Below are 20,204 nucleotides of genomic sequence, written 5' to 3'. Positions count from 1 at the left end.
CTACCCTCTGGAGAGCCTTCCGGTTATGGGCAGAGCAGTTGCCGTACCAGGCGGTGATACAGCCCGACAGGATGCTCTCGATTGTGCATCTGTAAAAGTTTGTGAGTGTTTTTGGTGACAAGCCGAATTTCTTCAGCCTCCTGAGGTTGAAGAGGCGCTGCTGTGCCTTCTTCACCACGCTGTCTGTGTGGGTGGACCATTTCAGTTTGTCCGTGATGTGTACGCCGAGGGACTTAGAACTCTCCACCCTCTCCACTACTGTCCTGTCAATGTAGATAGGGGGCTGCTCCCTCTGCTGTTTCCTGAAGTCCACGATCATCTCTTTTGTTTTGTTGGCATTGAGTGCGAGGTTATTTTCCTGACACCACACTCCGAGGGCCCTCACCTCCTCCCTGTAGGCCATCTCGTCTTTGTTGGTAATCAAGCTTACCACTGTAGTGTCGTCTGCAAACTTGATGATTGAGTTGGATGCGTGCATGGCCACGCAGTCGTGGGTGAACAGGGAGTACAGAAGAGGGCTGAGAACGCACCCTTGTGGGGACCCAGTGTTGAGGATCAGCGGGGTGGAGATGTTGTTACCTACCCTCACCACCTGGGGGCGGCCCGTCAGGAAGTCCAGGACCCAGTTGCACAGGGCGGGGTCGAGACCCAGGGTCTCGAGCTTAATGACGAGTTTGGAGGGTACTATGGTGTTAAATGCTGAGCTGTAATCGATGAACAGCATTCTTACATAGGTATTCCTCTTGTCCAGATGGGTTAGGGCAGTGTGCAGTGTGATGGCGATTGCGTCGTCTGTGGACCTATTGGGTCGGTAAGCAAATTGGAGTGGGTCTAGGGTGTCAGGTAGGGTGGAGGTGATATGGCCCTTGACTAGTCTCTCAAAGCACTTCATGATGACGGAAGTGAGTGCTACAGGGCAGTAGTCATTTAGCTCAGTTACCTTAGCTTTCTTGGGAACAGGAACAATGGTGCCCCCCCCATGTGGGGACAGCAGACTGGGATAAGGATTGATTGAATATGTCTGTAAATACACCAGCCAGCTGGTCTGCGCATGCTCTGAGGATGCGGCTGGGGATGCCGTCTGGGCCTGCAGCCTTGCGAGGGTTAACACATTTAAATGTTTTACTCACGTTGGCTGCAGTGAAGGAGAGCCCGCAGGTTTTGGTAGCGGGCCGTGTTAGTGGCTTTGTATTGTCCTCAAAGCGAGCAAAAAACTTGTTTAGTCTGTCTGGGAGCAAGGCATCGTGATCCGCGACGGGGCTGATTTTTGTTTTGTAGTCCGTGATTGACTGTAGACCCTGCCACATACCTCTCGTGTCTGAGCCGTTGAATTGCGACTCTACTTTGTCTCTATACTGACACTTAGCTTGTTTGATTGCCTTGCGGAGGGAATAGCTACACTGTTTATATTCGGTCATGTTTCCGGTCACTTTGCCCTGATTTAAAGCAGTGGTTCGCGCATTCAGTTTTGCGCGGATGCTGCCATCAATCCACGGTTTCTGGTTGGGGAATGTTTCAATGTGTCCATATGACAGAGGCTGGTGCTCACCATTTGTGGCATTTTAACTTTTAGATTTTTATCATTTTTATTAGGATTTGTATTCTCAACCATGTGACAATGATTTTGAAAAACAAAAACGTTATTATTGATATGAAACTGTTCCCCGAAAATACGCATATGAAAATCATAACTGGCACGCAGATCGGTAGAAATGATAGGATAAATTGTAAGCTTCCCCAAACATGAAACTCAAATTTGAAACTTATGTGCCTAGGAAAAGACCGTTGTGAACAGTGTGCAAATGTCTTTGTACTTCATAATGCAATGGAGAAATATAAAGAGAGGGATGTTGTAACTAAGATTGTGTCTATTAAAACTGAGCACAAATGGACAAAAGGTGGAGAAAAGCATTCACCTCTATTCAGCACCAGTGGGAGGAAAGCACCACTCACTGGGCTGATCCCAGCACTGTGTTGCTTGCTATGGGCAGGAGCAGGCCTGCGAGCTGAGGGTTAGAGAATGCCATGTTACTTATTAGATATTGTTTCCATTCCCTTTTCAACAAGTTTAGAATTGTAAACTAATAGAAAACAGAAGTGAGGAACTAATTGCGAGCACTACTCCACTTTTATTTAACTTGGCAAGTCAGTTAAAAACAAATTCTTATTTACAATGACAGCCTACTGGGGACCAGTGGGTTAACTGCCTTGTTCAGGGGCAGAACAAAATATTTTTACCTTGTCAGTTCAGGGATTCAATCCAGCAACCTTTCAGTTACTGGCCCAACTCTCTAACCACTAGGCTACCTGCCCCCCCAGATCACTTGATATCTACCACAAGTGGGAGAGAAGAGAAAAGGGAGAGAGAGAGAGGGGAGAAGGACAGAGAAGTAGAGAGAGACATGACTTAACACAAACTAAACTGTCTATTGTACAGCAGAGCATGTGTCTGACTCAAATCCCCACAACTGAATAGATAAGAGCACATCATGAGCGCACCGTTTACAAAACAGAGCTGAGCGCTGTCCATGCAGAATGGGCCCCATATATAAATATTCCATGTTTTTTTCCATTCCCTACCCCAATCCTATTATCATTTATATAAATCATTATATGTTTTATTTTACTGCAACACAAATTACAGTTTTACCATTTCACAACCAGGGGGTGCTGCAACACCTTCAACACCCATACTTCCTGTGGCTATGCAACATTGAGTCAACATCAGCCAATACTTGTAAAAATGTCAATTCTGAAAAAGTATACCTATACAACTGCGGTCCTTCTGCGATGTTATGAAACTCATACATTTAATTAAAACATCTATAGAATACATCCACCAACTTTTTCCTCATTTGTGTTGTTCAACTCAGTGCGAATGCGCTTGTGCCATGATGAATGCACCGAGCTGTCTGATTGAACTACTGGCACACACTCGGACACCCATGCATACCCCACAAGACATGCCACCAGAGGTCTCTTCACAGTCCCCAAGTCCAGAACAGACTATGGGAGGTGCACAATACTACATAGAGAAATGACTACATGGAACTCTATTCCACATCAAGTAACTGATGCAAGTAGTAAAATTAGATTTAAAAAAGAGGTAAAAATACACCTAATGGAACAGCGGGGACTGTGAAGAGACACACATAGACATAGACACATGCATACACACACACGATAACATATATACACACACGATAACATACACACACACACATATAACATACACACACACGATAACATACACACACACACGATAACATACACACATACGATAACATACACACACACAATAACATACACACACAATAACATACACACATACACGATAACATACACACACACGATAACATACACACACACACACGATAACACACACACACATGATAACATACACACACTCGATAACATACACACACACGATAGCATACACACAGGTACACATGGATTTTGTGTTTTACTGTAGATATGTGGTAGTAGAGTAGGGGCCAGAGGGCACACACGTAATGTCAATTCTGAAAACGCATACCTGTACTTATGTTTGTCCTGTACAACTGCTGTATGTTGTGAATGTATTGTATTACTGCTTTCATTTTGCTGGACCCCAGGAAGAGTAGCTGCTGCCTACTAGCTTACGTAGTACGTCAAAGCAGCAATGTCTCCAGTTGAGCAACATAAATTATCCTCTGTAAACACACGCCTTAGGTGTTGCTTGGGGGTTGGGGTGTGCAGTCAGAGCCACTCACTTCGTTAAGCAGGTGTGTTGAGAGAACGTTTTCAAAGTGTTTGATGTGCAGGAGCGCTCCCCGATAGTGCTCTTTCATCACCCCTTAATACAGAAACGTTGTAAATCCCAGGAGCTCTTCGGGAAAAAGAAGTCCATACGATGAGTTAAATTTCCGACCTGCGGCTTTGAAGTGTAGAGACCCATTACTGTTCTCTTTACTCCAACAATGAATCCTTGTTTTGTCTGGCAGGAAGGCCGCTGGGGAGAAATCTCACCACAGAGTGATCCTGAGACAGTCTGTAGATGGGTTACCCCTCAAGAAACCGATACAACCATATGGTTTTCCAAGGAGGGGTACCCCAAAAAGACTGCTACAATCATAAGGTTTCCCATGTGTCCAGGGAGGGTTGCTTTCACTCCTTCCACTCCGGTCACTAGCTGTTTGAGCAGGTTGTTGCTCATGTCTTGTGACAATCATATTGATAGATGGGGATTAATTAATTGATTAGACCTCAAAAGCTGTCAAAAATGAGGTAATGAACATAGCATTCCCATGTGTAAAGAGAGGAGTTTTTTTCCACCCTATGGTCCCACTTCATGATACCTTATATCAAACCCAATTGATAGTATCCATGTAAATGCAGTGTAATTACAGTATAGGTACACACTGCGGTACTGCATAACGTTTATCTATGTATGGTAAAATAGGACCAAATAACCAAGTATCACTGTTAGGTGGTTGTATGTGTCAGTGTGAATAAGTGCGCTTGTTTTTTTAGTGTCACTAATTGGTCCTCTTTCTCTGTGTTTTTCTCAGGGGAGGAAAGGAGACCCTGGTCTCTCATCTGGAACAGCCACTAAAGGAGAGAAGGTAAGCCCCACCCCCCCCCCCACTGTATATTTATCAAATACAATAAAGTCATATTCTATTCAAGTTTAGTCTAACTTGAATCTAGGTTGTGTATTGAGATTATATGCATTTGTTTGACTGTCTTTCAGGGAGACCCAGGCATTCTTGGCCAAGTTGGACTAATCGGCCAGGCTGGTCGAAAGGTAAGAGAGACAGACACTTACCTATTGTTTGCTTTATACCTCATTGCCTCTCATCCTCTACTACTTTCTCATCAGAAAGCCCATATAACTGGAGTCTCATGTTGTGAGCTGGAATGGGGTCTCTCTCTCTCTCGATGCACTGCATCGCAGTCCCAGGCTGTGTCACAACTGGCAGTGACTGGGAGACCCATGAGGTTCTGACCCATGCCAGAGGTTCTGCTGTGCTCACCACTTCTACGATCTGTGTCAGCTGGGTCGGCTACAGTTTTGTTCAGAATGAAGGAGAGGGAGGGAGCAGGAGGAGGGGGGGCTCAGGGGGGGGGACATACTGTTGTAAGTCACTGGTGTCATAATGAGCAGGAAAGGCTTGACTGCGGTGATTCATACTTCTAGGAAATTGATCTCGGAACTTGGACTTGAAGGTTCTGTTGGATTGGATTCTCTGTGTGTGTGTGTGTGTGTGTGTGTGTGTGTGTGTGTGTGTGTGTGTGTGTGTGTGTGTGTGTGTGTGTGTGTGTGTGTGTGTGTGTGTGTGTGTGTGTGTGTGTGTGTGTGTGTGTGTGGAAGACTCTTCTCTGATGACAATGTAAACTACAACCCTTGTCCTCATAGAGAGGACAAATTATGAGTTTAGTAGATTCATGAATTTGTTATAATACAGGCACACGTTGTCAAGGGATAATACATCAGACATATGCGACTTGTTTCAGGAAACTAGGGGAATGTCGCATGTCACTACTTCACAGGAGAAGCATTTGAACATCAACATTTATTTTCTATCAAAATGTGTTTTTTGGCAGAAATGAATTCTGGAACATGTGAACTTTCATGTGCCTTAATAACAAGCTATGCCATCCGTAAATACGAATAAAATTGTTAAATGACGAGCCAAGCTGGTTTAGCCACGGAAAAATACATGCCGCTAACCATGATTGGCTGAGATAATGGTTTTGGCTGGAATTAGTATTTGGTAGCATTGCCTTTAAATTGTTTAACTTGGGTCAAACGTTTCGGGTAGCCTTCCACAAGCTTCCCACAATAAGTTGGGTGAATTTTGGCCCATTCCTCCTGACAGAGCTGGTGTAACTGAGTCAGGTCTGCCCACAAATGTTCTATATGTTTGAGGTCAGGGCTTTGTGATGGCCACTCTAATACCTTGACTTTGTTGTCCTTAAGTAATTTTGCCACAACTTTGGAAGTATGCTTGTGGTCATTGTTCATTTGGAAGACCCATTTGCGACCAAGCTTTAACTTCCTGACTGATGTCATGAGATGTTGCGTCAATATATCTACATCATTTTACTTCCTCATTATGCCATCTATTTTGTGAAGTGCACCAGTCCCTCCTGCAGCAAAGCACCCCCACAACATGATGCTGCCACCCCCGTGCTTCACAGTTGGTATGGTGTTCTTCGGCTTTCAAGCCACCCCCTTTTTCCTCCAAACATAACGATGGTCCTTATGGCCAAACAGTTCTATTTTTGTTTCATCAGACCAGAGGACATTTCTCCAAAAAGTACAATCTTTGTCCCCATGTGCAAACCGTAGTCTTGCTTTTTTATGGCAGTTTTGGAGCAGTGGCTTCTTCCTTGCTGAGCGACCTTTAAGGTTATGTCGATATAAGACTCATTTTACTGTGGATATAGATACTTTTGTACCTGTTTTCTCCAGCATCTTCACAAGGTCCTTTACTGTTGTTCTGGGATTGATTTGCACTTTTCCCACCAAAGTACATTCATCTCTAGGAGACAGAACGCGTCTCCTTCCTGAGCAGTATGACAGCTGTGTGGTCCCATGGTGTTTATACTCGGGTACTATTGTTTGTACAGATGAATGTGGTACCTTCAGGCGTTTGGAAATTGCTCCCAAGGATGAACCAGACTTCTGGAGGTCCAACAAAGAAATTCTGAGGTCTTGGCTGATTTATTTTGATTTTCCCATGATGTCAAGCAAAGAGGCACTCTGTTTGAAGGTAGGCCTTGAAATACATCCACAGGTACACCTCCAATTGACTGAAATGATGTCAATTAGCCTATCAGAAGCTTCTAAAGCCATTACATAATTTTCTGGAATTTTCCAAGCTGTTTAAAAGCACAGTCAACTTAGTGTATGTAAACTTCTGACCCACTGGAATTGTGATACAGTGAGTTTATAATTGAAATAATCTGTCTGTAAACAATTGTTTGAAAAATGTCCTTGTGTCATGCATAAAGTAGATGTCCTAACCAACTTGCCAAAACTATAGTTTGTTAACAAAACATTTGTGGAGTGGTTGAAAAACGAGTTTTAATGAGTTGTGTATGTATGACCTAAGTGTATGTAAACTTCCGACTTCAACTGTATATGTTCGAACCATCTAATGAGTGAACATGTAGTTAATCTGTAACATTCTTATGAGAGTTTAAAAACGACATGTATTTAGTTTGCCTGTGTTCAGCACAAGTTCTAAATCAGCAAGCGATTCCTTCATACAATTGCTATAAAATCTGACTGCGGTTTTGACACAGCCAGATCAACAGTCGGGGCAGTAGCATATTTAATAGTATCATGCACATTTAGATGAAGTTTAACAGATTGACCTGTGGTGTTTATATAAATAGTGAAGAGAACAGGTCCCAAAATCGACACCTGAAGTACACCTTTATGTGCTTCAAGAAATTCAGACTTAACCCCATCAATCATGATCGCCTGAGTTCTGTCTGTAAGATAATCGTGAATAACCATCAATAAAATAGCATGATCAACAGTATCAAAAGCTTTTGACAGGTCCACAAACAAAGCAGCACATTCGATTTTAGTGTCTAAAGCATTGACAAAATTATTAACAACTAAAGTGGTTGCTGTATTAGTGTTATATTTAGGCCTAAACCCTGATTGGTTTACATTCAAAATATTCTGATCAAAAATAAAAACGCAACATGTAAAATCTTGGTCGCATGTTTCATTAGCTGAAATAAAAGTTCATATACACAAAAATATGATTTCTGAAATTATGTGCACAAATTTGTTACATCCGTTATTGAGCATTTCTCCTTTGCCAAGATAATCCATCCACCTGACAGGTGTGACAGGTGTGGCATATCAAGAAGTTGATTAAACAGCATGGTCATAACACAGGTGCACCTTGTGCTGGGGACAATAAAAGGCAACTAAAATGAGCAGTTTTGTCACACAGCACAATGCCACAGATGTCTCAAGTTTTGAGGGAGGGTGCAATTGACATGCTGACTGCAGGAATGTCCACCAGAGCTGTTCCCAGAGAATTTCATGTTCATATCTCTACCATAAGCCAGAATTTGGCAGTACATCCAAATGGCCTCACAACCGCAGACTACGTGTAACCACGCCAGCCCAGGACATCCACATCCAGATTCTTCACCTGCGGGCTTGTCTGAGGGGAGAGGGTGCTGATGATTATTTCTCTGTAATAATGCCCATTTGTGGAGAAAAACTCATTCTGATTTGCTGTGCCCCTGCCTAGTCATGTGATAGCCATAGATTAAGGCCTAATTAGTTTATTTCATGAGAGTTATTGTTATTATTATTTCATGAGTGAACTTGGGAAGGTTGAAAACCAGGCAGGCTGCAGCGTTCTGGATAAGTTGCAGGGGTTTTATTTCACAATCGGGGAGCCCAGCCAACAGTGAGTTGCAGTAATCCAGCCAGGAGAAGACAAGTGTCTGGATTAGGACCTGCACTGCTTTCTGTGTGAGGTAGGGTCGTACTCTACAGATGTTGTAGAGCATGAACCTGCAGGAGCGAGTCATTGCTTTGATGTTTGCAAAGAACGACAGGGTGTTGTCCAGGGTCATGCCAAGGTGCTTTGCACTCTGGGAGTGCTACACTGTGGAGTTGTCAACCGTGATGTAGTGGTCTTTGAGTGGACAGGCCTTCCCCAGGAGGAAGAGCACCTCTGTCTTGTCGAGGTTGAGAGGTTGGGCCGACATCCAAGTTGAGATATCTGCCAGGCGCTCTAAGATGCATGTCGCTACCTGGGTGTCAGAAGGGGGGGAAGGAGAAAAGTAGTTGAATGTCATCTGAATAGCAATGATAGGATAGACCATGTGAGGATATGTCGGCGCCGAGTGACTTGGTATATAGAGAGAAGAGGAGAGTGCCTAGAACCCGAGGCCTGAGGGACACCAGTAGTGAGAGTATGTGGTGCAGACTTAGATCCTCTCTATTTCACCTGGTAGGAGTGGCCTGCCAGGTCGGATGCAATCCAAAAGTGTGCAGAGACGCCCACCCCTGAGAGGGTAAGGACGAGGATCTGATGGTTGAAGGTGTCGAAGGCAGCGGATAGATCTAGGAGGATGATAACAGAGGAGAAAGAGTCAGCTTTGGCAGTGCAAAGGGCCTCTGTGATACAGAGAAGTGAGGAGGATGGGAGGAGGGGATGGGGGGATGGGGTCGAGTAGGAAGATTGTCGGGCAGCCAGACCTCAGAAGTCACAGGATTTCATCTGGAGAGAGGTCAAGGCATAAGGTAATTATATGTGAGTGATACCAGTGGACTCAATAGGCTAAGGGATTGAGTAGTGGATGTCGTCAACCTTCTTTTGAATGTGGTTGACAAAGTCGTCCGTAGAGGGAGGAGATGATAGGTTCTCCGGAAGTTTAGTTTTCCTCCAGCAGCCCTGTTCTGTCAGCTCACAATGAGTCACTCAGCCACGGAGCAGGAGGGGAGGGCGCGAGGAAAGGAGACAATGCGAGTAATAGGATGCGGAAAGGGAAAAGTGTAGGGTCGAAGAGGCTGAATCAGGAGACAGGAGGGAGAAGGATTTAGCAGAAGGGAGATATGATAGGATAGAAGATGAGAGAGCAGTTGGAGAAAGAGAGCAAATATTGTGTGACCATCTGGGTAGGGGCTGAGTGATTAGGGTTGGAGGAAAGGGAGACAGAAAAGGAAACAAAGCAGTGATCAGAGACCTGGAGGGGGGTTGCAGTGAGATTAGTAGGCGAGCAGCCTCTACTAAAGATGAGGTCAAGCTTATTGCCTGCCTTGTGAGTTGGAGTGGATTGGGAAAGGGTGAGGTCAAAAGAGGCAAGTAGGGGAAAGAGAGAGTTGGAAAGAAATGAATCGAAGGCAGACGTCGGGAGGTTGAAGTTGCCAAGTACAAAGAGTGTTGAGCCATCGTCAGGAAATGAGCTTATCAAGGTGTCATGTTCATTGAGGAACTCTCCAAGGGCACATGGTGGGCGATAGATGACAATAATACGTTTGAGTTGATAATTGACAGTGACAGCATGGAATTCAAATGAGGATATGTACAGTTGAGAGAGGAAGAAAATTGAAAATCTCAATTTAGGAGAAATGTGTAGACCTGTGCCACCACTGCGACGACCAGATGCTCCTGGACTATGAGAGAAAACGTAGTCAGATGAAGAAAGTGCAGCTTGAGTAGCAGTGTTCTCTGGGGTGATCCATGTCTCCATTAGGGCCAAAAAGTCAAGGGACTGAAGGGCAGCATAGGCTGAGATGAACTCTGGGTTCTTGACAGCAGATCAGCATTTCCAAACGCTGCTTTCAAAGAGATAACCCACTGAAATAAAATGGTGATTAATGCATCGATTATGGAGGCCACTGGGCTCAATTGTAATGAGGCCAGTGTCTGAATTTATTTGTTGTGGCAGAGAGGAGGAAGTAGAACCCTTTTAGGTTTTTGACAGTTTTACAGAATTTAACCAGGTTCCATTACAATCTGAAAGATTTGTCTTACAAAATGATTCCTCAGTTGCTTAAAAGCTTGCCAGTTCGGGCCTAAGCCTGTGTTCCTGGCCTTGACCCAAGCATCATCTCTTTTATGAATGACCCCGGAGTGTACCAGGCATTCAATCTACCATTAACACTGATTATCCACAATAGTATTGAATACATCTGCAAAAATGCTAAATCTAAATCAGGTTCAGGTATAACTGAAATACAATCACCAAAATAAAAATCATGTAAAAAAGCCTGAAGTTTTTAAAGTTCCTCTTGTGATGACACGGATCTTAGATTTAGATCCCTAACACAAACAATTGTGCAATGCTCACTAATGTCTTGGGGCGAAGACACCAGCAGAAACATAATTCTATGGTGTATTCGTTAAATTAAGATCAATGAGAGTTTACTTCGAAGGATCTTTAAAGAATATTTTATTGAGCAATATAAACCAGAATTTCTTTGTTCGAACCGGTTCAGAACTTTATTTTGCTGGTCAAAACAGTGGAACAGAACAAAAAAAAGAATGGTTCTGTTCAGAACGAAACGATTGGAAAATCATGTAGGTTCAAACCCCTGATACCAACTACTGAGAAGTGTGTAGGAAAGGCATACATCGGCCCCTTAAGTCTGCATCGGCCCCTTACTATATAATCCTGTATGTGAAGAAGAATCCAGTATATAAATATGTGGTGTATGGCGCAGTGTGGTTATTTTAAGCTCAGTTGGTAGAGTATTGCGCTTTTAACTCCAGGTAGTGGGTTCGATTCCTGGGACCACCCATATGTAAAATGTATGCACACATGACTCTAAAAGGCATATGTTATTTAACAAAAATGCAATGTAAAGTAGTGTATATAAGAATGAGCCAAATGAAGAATACAGTATATGAATACACAGTACGAACGATCCAGTGTTTAATGTCTTTCTCTATATGGGACACAGCACTGTATCTGTTTGTGATTATGGGAGTATGTGTGTGTGTGTGAGTGTATATATATGAAATCAAATTTTATTTGTCACATGCGGCGAATACAACAAGTGAAGACCTTACCGTGAAATATACTGCTCAAAAAAATAAAGGGAACACTTAAACAACTCAATGTAACTCCAAGTCAATCACACTTCTGTGAAATCACTGTCCACTTAGGAAGCAACACTGATTGACAATAAATTTCACATGCTGTTGTGCAAATGGAATAGACAACAGGTGGAAATTATAGGCAATTAGCAAGACGAGTGGTTCTGCTGGTGGTAACCACAGACCACTTCTCAGTTCCTATGCTTCCTGGCTGATGTTTTGGTCACTTTTGAATGCTGGCGGTGCTTTCACTCTAGTGGTAGCATGAGACGGAGTCTACAACCCACACAAGTGGCTCAGGTAGTGCAGCTCATCCAGGATGGCACATCAATACGAGCTGTGACAAGAAGGTTTGCTGTGTCTGTCAGCGTAGTGTCCAGAGCATGGAGGCGCTACCAGGAGACAGGCCAGTACATCAGGAGACGTGGAGGAGGCCGTAGGAGGGCAACAACCCAGCAGCAGGACTGCTACCTCTGCCTTTGTGCAAGGAGGACTGGAGGAGCACTGCCAGAGCCCTGAAAAATGACCTCCAGCAGGCCACAAATGTGCATGTGTCTGCTCAAACGGTCAAAAACAGACTCCATGAGGGTGGTATGAGGGCCCGACGTCCACAGGTGGGGGTTGTGCTTACAGCCCAACACCGTGCAGGACGTTTGGCATTTGCCAGAGAACACCAAGATTGGCAAATTCGTCACTGGCGCCCTGTGCTCTTCACAGATGAAAGCAGGTTCACACTGAGCACGTGACAGAGTCTGGAGACGCCGTGGAGAACGTTCTGCTGCCTGCAACATCCTCCAGCATGACCGGTTTGGCGGTGGGTCAGTCATGGTGTGGGGTGGCATTTCTTTGGGGGGCCGCACAGCCCTCCATGTGCTCGCCAGAGGTAGCCTGACTGCCATTAGGTACCGAGATGAGATCCTCAGACCCCTTGTGAGACCATATGCTGGTGTGGTTGGCCCTGGGTTCCTCCTAATGCAAGACAATGCTAGACCTCATGTGGCTGGAGTGTGTCAGCAGTTCCTGCAAGAGGAAGGCATTGATGCTATGGACTGGCCCGCCCGTTCCCCAGACCTGAATCCAATTGAGCACATCTGGGACATCATGTCTCGCTCCATCCACCAACGCCACATTGCACCACAGACTGTCCAGGAGTTGGCGGATGCTTTAGTCCAGGTCTGGGAGGAGATCCCTCAGGAGACCATCCGCCACCTCATCAGGAGCATGCCCAGGTGTTGTAGGGAGGTCATACAGGCACGTGGAGGCCACACACACTACTGAGCCTCATTTTGACTTGTTTTAAGGACATTACATCAAAGTTGGATCAGCCTGTAGTGTGGTTTTCCACTTTAATTTTGAGTGTGACTCCAAATCCAGACCTCCATGGTTTGATAAATTGGATTTCCATTGATTATTTTTGTGTAATTTTGTTGTCAGCACATTCAACTATGCAAAGAAAAAAGTATTTAATAAGATTATTTCATTCATTCAGATCTAGGATGTGTTATTTTAGTGTTCCCTTTATTTTTTGGAGCAGTGTAGTTACTTACAAGCCCTTAACCTTAACCAACAATGCAGTTCAAGAAATAGAGTTAAGAAAATATTTACTAAATGAACTAAAGTAAAATTATTGAATATAAAAGTAACACAAGAAAATTACATAACAATAACGAGGCTATATACGGGGGATACCGGTACAGAGTCAATGTGCGGGGTTACAGGTTAGTCAAGGTAATTTGCAAAGTGAGTATGCATAGATAATAGACAGCGAGTAGCAGCAGTGTAAAAAGAGCAGTGTAAATAGTCTGGGTGGCTATTTGATTAATTATTCAGCAGTCTTATGGCTTGGGGGGTAAAAGCTGTTAAGGAGCCTTTTTGGTGCTAGACTTGGCGCTCTGGTACCACTTGCCTTGCGGTAGCAGAGAGAAGAGTCTATGACTTGGGTTGACTGGAGTCTTTGACATTTTTGAGGATCGAGGGACACATGCCAAATCTTTTCAGTCCCCTGAGCGGGAAAAAGTGTTGTCCTGCCCTCTTCACAACTTTCTTAGTGTGTTTGGACCATGATAGTTCGTTGGCGATGTGGACACCAAGGTACTTTCGACCCGCTCCACTTCAGCCCCATCGATGTTAATGGGGGCCTGTTTGGCCCTCCTTTTCCTACAATCCATGATCAGCTCCTTTGTCTTGCTCACATTGAGGGAGAGGTTGTTGTCCTGGCACCACACACTGCCAGGTTTCTGACATCCTCCCTATAGGCTGTCTCATTGTTGTTGGTGATCAGGTCTACAACTGTTGTCGTTTACAAACTTAATGATGGTGAAGTCGTGATTGGCCACGCAGTTGTGGGTGAACTGGGAGTACAGGAGGGGACTATGCACCCACTCTTTCCTCTCCCGGGCCCAGATGTGTTGTTGCCAAACCTTACCACCTGGGGGCGACCCATCAGGAAGTCCAGGATCCAGTTGCAGAGGGAGGTATTTAGTCCCAGGGTCCTTAGCATAGTGATGAGCTTCGTGGGCACTATGGTGTTGAATGCTGAGCTGTAGTCAATGAACAGCATTCTCACATAGGTGTTCCTTTTGTCCAGGTGGGAAAGGGCAGTGTGGAGTGCAATAGAGATTGCGTCATCTGTGGATCTGTTGGGGCAGTATGCGAATTTGAAGGGGTCTAGTGTTTCCGGCATGATAATGTTGATGATAGTCATGACCAGCCTTTCAAAGCACTTCATGGCTACTGACGTGAGTGCTATGGGACGGTAATAATTTTTTCATTTGTTATTTTATTTAACCTTTATTTAACTAGGCAAGTCAGTTAAGAACACATTCTTATTTTACAATGACGGCCTACCCCGGCCAAACATTCCCCTAACCCGGATGACACTGTGCCAATTGTGAGCCACCCCATAGCACTCCCGGTTGTAATACAGCCTGGGATCGAACCAGGGTCTGTAGTGACGCCTCTAGCACTGAGATGCAGTACCTTAGACTGCTGCGCCACTCAGGAGCCCATTTAGCGAGGTTACCTTCGCTTTCTTGGTCACAGGGACTATGGTGGTCTGTTTGAAACATGTAGGTATTACAGACTTGGTCAGGGAGAGGTTGAAGACACTTGCCAGTTGATCCGCGCATGATATGAGTACCGATCCTGGTAATCCGTCTGGCCCGGCGGCTTTGTGAATATTGACCGGTACAAAGGTCTTTCTCAAATTGGCTATGGAGAACATGATCACACTGTCGTCCAGAACAGCTGGTGCTCTCATGCATGCTTCAGTGTTGCTTGCCTCGATGCAAGCATAAAAAGCATTTAGCTCGTCTGGTATGCTCGTGTCACTGGGCAGCTCGTGGCTGGGTTTCCCCTTGTAGTCCGTAATATTTTTCAAGCCCTGCCACATCCGACGAGCGTCAGAGCCAGTGCAGCAGGATTCAATCTTAGTCCTGTATTGATGCTTTGCCTGTTTGATGGTTCGTCTGAGAGCATAGAGGATTTCTTATAAGCGTCCAGATTATTCTCCCGCTCCTTGAAAGCGGAAGCTCTAGCTTTTAGCTCGGTGCGGATGCTGCCTGAAATCCATGGCTTCTGGTTGGGAAATGTACGTACGGTCACTGTGGGGACGACGTCTTCGATGCACTTATCGTTGAAGCTGGTGACTGAGGTGGTATTCTCCTCAATGCCATTGGATGAGTTCAGGAACATATTCCGGTCTATGCTAGCAAAACAGTCCTGTAGTGTAACATCCGCGTCATCAGACCATTTCCGTAATGTGCGAGTCACTGGTACTTCCTGCTTTAGGTTTTGTAAGCAGGAATCAGGAGGATACAATTATGGTCAGATTTGCCAAATGGAGTGTGCCGTGTGTGGAAGTAAAGGTGGTCTAGAGTTTTTTTTCTTCTGGTTACTCGTGAAATGAGGGTAGAAATTAGGTAAAACGGATTTAAGTTTGCCTGCATTAAAGTCTCTTCTGTCTCCCGTTGTCCACGGTCAGCTCCTTTGTTTTTTTATTTTGAGGGAGAGGTTATTTTACTGACACAACTCCACCAGGGCTCCAGACCTCCCTGTAGACTGTCGTGCCGTTGTTGGTAATCAGGCCTATCATTGTCATGTCGTCAGCAAACTTGGTGATTGAGTTAGGGTCGTGTGTAGATATGTGGGTGAACAAGAAGAACAGGGAGTACAGTGTTAGCTAGTGTTCCGTGACTGCAGTACTCTCGCTGCGTGTGCCCTTTCATAATTCTTCAGTGTTCTCTCAGATTTTACCTAATTTCTTTAACTGTTTCAATCTATAATTTCTCACTTGCTCTCTCCTTAATTTGTCTCTATGCGTGGTATTAATTTCTTTGTGTTTCTCTCCTCAGGGACAGAGAGGGCATCCTGGTCCACCTGGTCACACAGGAGAGCCTGTGAGTATTAATTAATTAGTTCATATCTAGTAAAAAGTCAGTTATAACTGGTTACCACATCATGTTACACCTCTGCATACACACAAGGCACCGTTTTGATAGTACATAAATGCAGAGATAACAAAAATATCCCTAATCCCTAATATTTCTTTAGCCAGTCACAATACTTCACTAATTTCAAAATCTCTCCTTTTATGATGTGCATAAGGCCAACGCTTACTTATATGGGTGTAAAGCAGTGGTACTTGAGTAAAACTGTCATACTTGAGTAAAAGTGAAAGTCACCCAGTAAAATACTACTTGAGTAAACATCTAAAAGTATTTGGTTTTAAATATACTTAAGTATTAAAAGTAAGAGTATAAATCATTTAAAATTCCTTATATTAAGCAAACCAGCCAGCACGATGTTCTTGTTTTTAAATGTACTGATAGCCAGGGGCACACTCCAACATCATTTACAAATTTGTGTTTAGTGAGTCTGCCAGATCAGATGCAATAGGGATGACCAGGGATTTTCTCTTTAAGAGTGTTAATTGGACATTTTTCCTGTCCTGCTAAACATTCAAAATGTAGTAGTACTTTTGGGTGTCAGCGAAAATGTATGGAGTAGAAAGTACATTATTTTCTTTAGGAATGTAGTAAAGCAAAAGTTGTCAGAAATATAAATAGTATTACTTTAACTACAAGATCGGTGTTCCCCCCGTGGGACGGTTGAGCTAACGTAGGCTAATGTGATTAGCATGAGGTTGTAAGTAACAAAAACATTTCCCTGGACATAGACATATCTGATATGGGCAGAAAGCTTAAATTCTTGTTAATCTAACTGCACTGTCAAATTTACAGTAGCTATTACAGTGAAATAATTGTGATGCTCGTCGTAATGAGTAGACCAAGGTGCAGCGTGGAAAGTGCTCATATTTATATTTATTGTAACTCAGAACACGCAAACAAACTAAGGAAAAACGAACATCACGTTCTGCAGGCTTACTGAGCTGTACAAAAACAAGACCACACTGGAGGGAAAAAGGGCTGCCTAAGTATGATTCCCAATCAGAGACAACGATAGACAGCTGCCTCTGATTGGAAACCATACTAGGCCAATCAAAGAAAAAGAACAACATAGAAATATGACACATAGAATGCCCACCCCATGTCACACCCTGACCTAACCAAACAGAGAAAAACGGCTCTCTCAGGTCAGGGCGTGATAGTACCCCCCCCCCAAAGGTGCGGACTCCCGGCCGCAAACCTGAACCTATAGGGGAGGGTCCGGGTGGGCATCTACTCATGGTGGTGGCTCCGGTTCGGGGCGTAGCCCCCACTCCGCCCGCTGATCCCTCCGCTTTTGTGTCGCCGGAGGAACCAGACCGTGGATCTTCGCCGGAAGCTCCGAACCGTGGATTGTCGTCGAAGGAACCGGACCGAGGGTCGTCGAAGGAACCGGACCGAGGATCATCGCCGGAGGCTCCGGGCTGCAGGCCGCCGCCGGAGGCTCCGGGCTGCAGGCCGTGCCATGGATCATCCCTACAGGCTCCGGGCCATGGATTATCACTGGAGGCTTCGTGCCATGGATCATCCCTACAGGCTCCGGGCCATGGATCATCCCTACAGGCTTCTTGCCATGGATTATCACTTGAGGCTCCGGGCCATGGATTATCCCTACAGGCTTCTTGCCATGGATTATCACTTGAGGCTCCGGGCCATGGATTATCACTGGAGGCTTCATGCCATGGATCATCCCTACAGGCTCCGGGCCATGGATCATCACTGGAAGCTTCGTGCCATGGATCATCACTGAAGGCTTCGGACCATGGATCATCACTGGAGGCTTCTTACGTGGAGCCGGAACAGATCTCACCGGACTGGGGAGACGCACTAGAGACTGGGTGCGCAGAGCAGGCACAGGGTATACTGGGCCGTGGAGGCGCACTGGAGGTCTGGAGCTTAGGGCTGGCACAACCCGTCCTGGCTGTATGCTTACTTTATCCCGACAAGTGCGGGGCGCGGGCACAGGACGAACTGGGCTGTGCAGGCGCACTGGCGACACAGTGAATAGAACTGGCGCAGGATATACTGGGCCGTGGAGGAGCACTGGAGGTCTGGAGCTTAGGGCTGGCACAACCCATCCTGGCTGGATGCTTACTTTAGCCCGGCAAGTGCGGGGCACGGGGACAGGACGATCTGGGCTGTGCAGGCACACTGGCGACACAGTGCGTAGAGCTGGCGCAGGATTTCCTGGACCAAAGAGATGCACCGAAGACCAGGAACGCTGAGCCGGCACAATCCTTCCTGGCTGGATGCCAACTCTAGCACGGCAACTGCAGGGTGCAGGCACAGAGTGCACCGGGCGCATAACACGGTGCTTGCTTCTTCACTCGCTCCCCACGGTAAGCACGGGGAGTTGGCTCAGGTCTCCACCCTGACTCTGCCAATCTCCCCGTGTGCCCCCCCCCCCCCAATTTTTGGGGGTGCATCTCGTGCTTCCGTCGTTGCCGTGCTAGTTCCTCGTAACGTTGCCGTTCCTCCCTCGCTGTCTCAACCTGCTTCCATGGCAGGGTCTTGTCCCCTGCCATTACCTCCTCCCAGGTCAGGACGTCCTCCACTCTTTCCTCTCCCGGGCCCAGGATCCCTGCTCTCTCTGGGCATGCTGCTTGGTCCTTTTGTGGTGGGATCTTCTGTGACGCTCGTCGTATTGAGTAGACCAAGGTGCAGCGTGGAAAGTGCTCATATTTATATTTATTGTAACTCAGAACACTCAAACAAAATAACAAACCAAGGAAAAACGAACGTCACGTTCTGCAGGCTTACTGAGCTGTACAAAACAAGATCCCACACTGAAGGAGGGAAAAAGGGCTGCCTAAGTATGATTCCCAATCAGAGACAACGATAGACAGCTGCCTCTGATTGGAAACCATACTAGGCCAATCAAAGAAAAAGAAAACATAGTAATATGACACACAGAATGCCCACCCCATGTCACACCCTGACCTAACCAAACAGAGAAAAACATCTTTCTCAGGTCAGGGTGTGACAAGAATACCATTTCAAATCAAATCAAATGTATTTATAATGCCCTTCTTACATCAGCTGATGTCACAAAGTGCTGTACGGAAACCCAGCCTAAAACCCCAAACAGCAAGCAATGCAGGTGTAGAAGCACCATGCTATTGTTTGAGGAGAGTGCACAGTTTTGAATTTGAAAATCGATCAATAAACCAATTAGGCACATTTGGGCAGACTTGATACAACATTTTGAACAGAAATGCAATGGTTCATTGGATCAGTCAAAAATGTTGCGCATACAATGCTGCCATCTAGTGGCCAAAATCAAAATTGCACCTAACCTGGAATAATACATTGTGACCTTTCTCTTGCTTTTGAAAGATACTAAAAAAATGTAAAAATGTTTCTTTGTATTATCTTTTACCAGATCTAATGTGTTATATTCTCCTACATTAATTTCACATTTCCACAAACTTCAGTGTTTCCTTTCAAATGGTATCAAGAATATGCATATCCTTGCTTCAGTTCCTGAGCTACAGGCAGTTAGATTTGGGTATGTCATTTTAGGCGAATATTGAAAAAAATGGTCCGATCCTTAAGAGGTTTTAATGTTGTTTTACTTAAGTACTTTACACGACTGGGGTAAAGTTAACATTGTGTATTTGCAAAGCAATTGCTATTGGCAATCAAGTGTTGTGCTGGGTATTTGGAATGATGCAGTTCGTTTTGGAAACATCTTCGCATTGTCGCTCTGTCAAAATGTCTCTGCTACAGTCCCATAGGAAAGCTCTTATCAATGACCCCTGATGCAAAAAATATCTCCAAGACCAGAGCAACTCCAAACCCATTATGTCTCGCCTCAGTCTGCCACTCTCCGTCTATGTCCAACAGCCCAAATTATGGACTGTATTATGGGATCGCAAAAGTGCTATGGCGACCATGGTAACGGATGATGATTTGGCATTCTAAAGCATCTATCAATCAGATTGATTCCTGGTCCATTATCGACTCTTGGGAGTTCCAGCCCCAATCCCTTTTCTGCAGTTGGCAAATGGCTGAGCCAAACATGCCTGGAGGCAGCCAGATCTGGAATGAGGAGAGATCTGGCTGGCTGGGCTGTTCCAGCTCCAAGAGCAGAGCCACTCACACCATCCAACACAGACACAGCCACTCACACCTTATCACTGTATAGCAGCACTATAGTGATTCAAGCCAAGGAACACACAACAGTAGC

At 45.1% G+C, this 20,204-nt stretch overlaps 1 protein-coding gene across 1 annotated transcript in view; it reads left to right on the top strand.

The window, feature by feature from the left end:
* Positions 1–20,204, top strand: part of col27a1a (collagen, type XXVII, alpha 1a) — a 366,487-nt gene that overhangs the window by 93,848 nt on the left and 252,435 nt on the right. The window contains exons 6-8 of the mRNA XM_045688056.1: positions 4,551–4,604; positions 4,733–4,786; positions 15,923–15,967. Of these exons, the coding sequence (XP_045544012.1) occupies positions 4,551–4,604; positions 4,733–4,786; positions 15,923–15,967 (153 nt within the window). The remainder of the gene's footprint in view (positions 1–4,550; positions 4,605–4,732; positions 4,787–15,922; positions 15,968–20,204) is intronic.

The sequence above is a fragment of the Salmo salar genome, chromosome ssa01 (genome assembly GCF_905237065.1).
Source record: "Salmo salar chromosome ssa01, Ssal_v3.1, whole genome shotgun sequence".
Classification (NCBI taxonomy): domain Eukaryota; kingdom Metazoa; phylum Chordata; class Actinopteri; order Salmoniformes; family Salmonidae; genus Salmo; species Salmo salar.
This window is presented reverse-complemented; position numbering and strand designations above follow the sequence as displayed.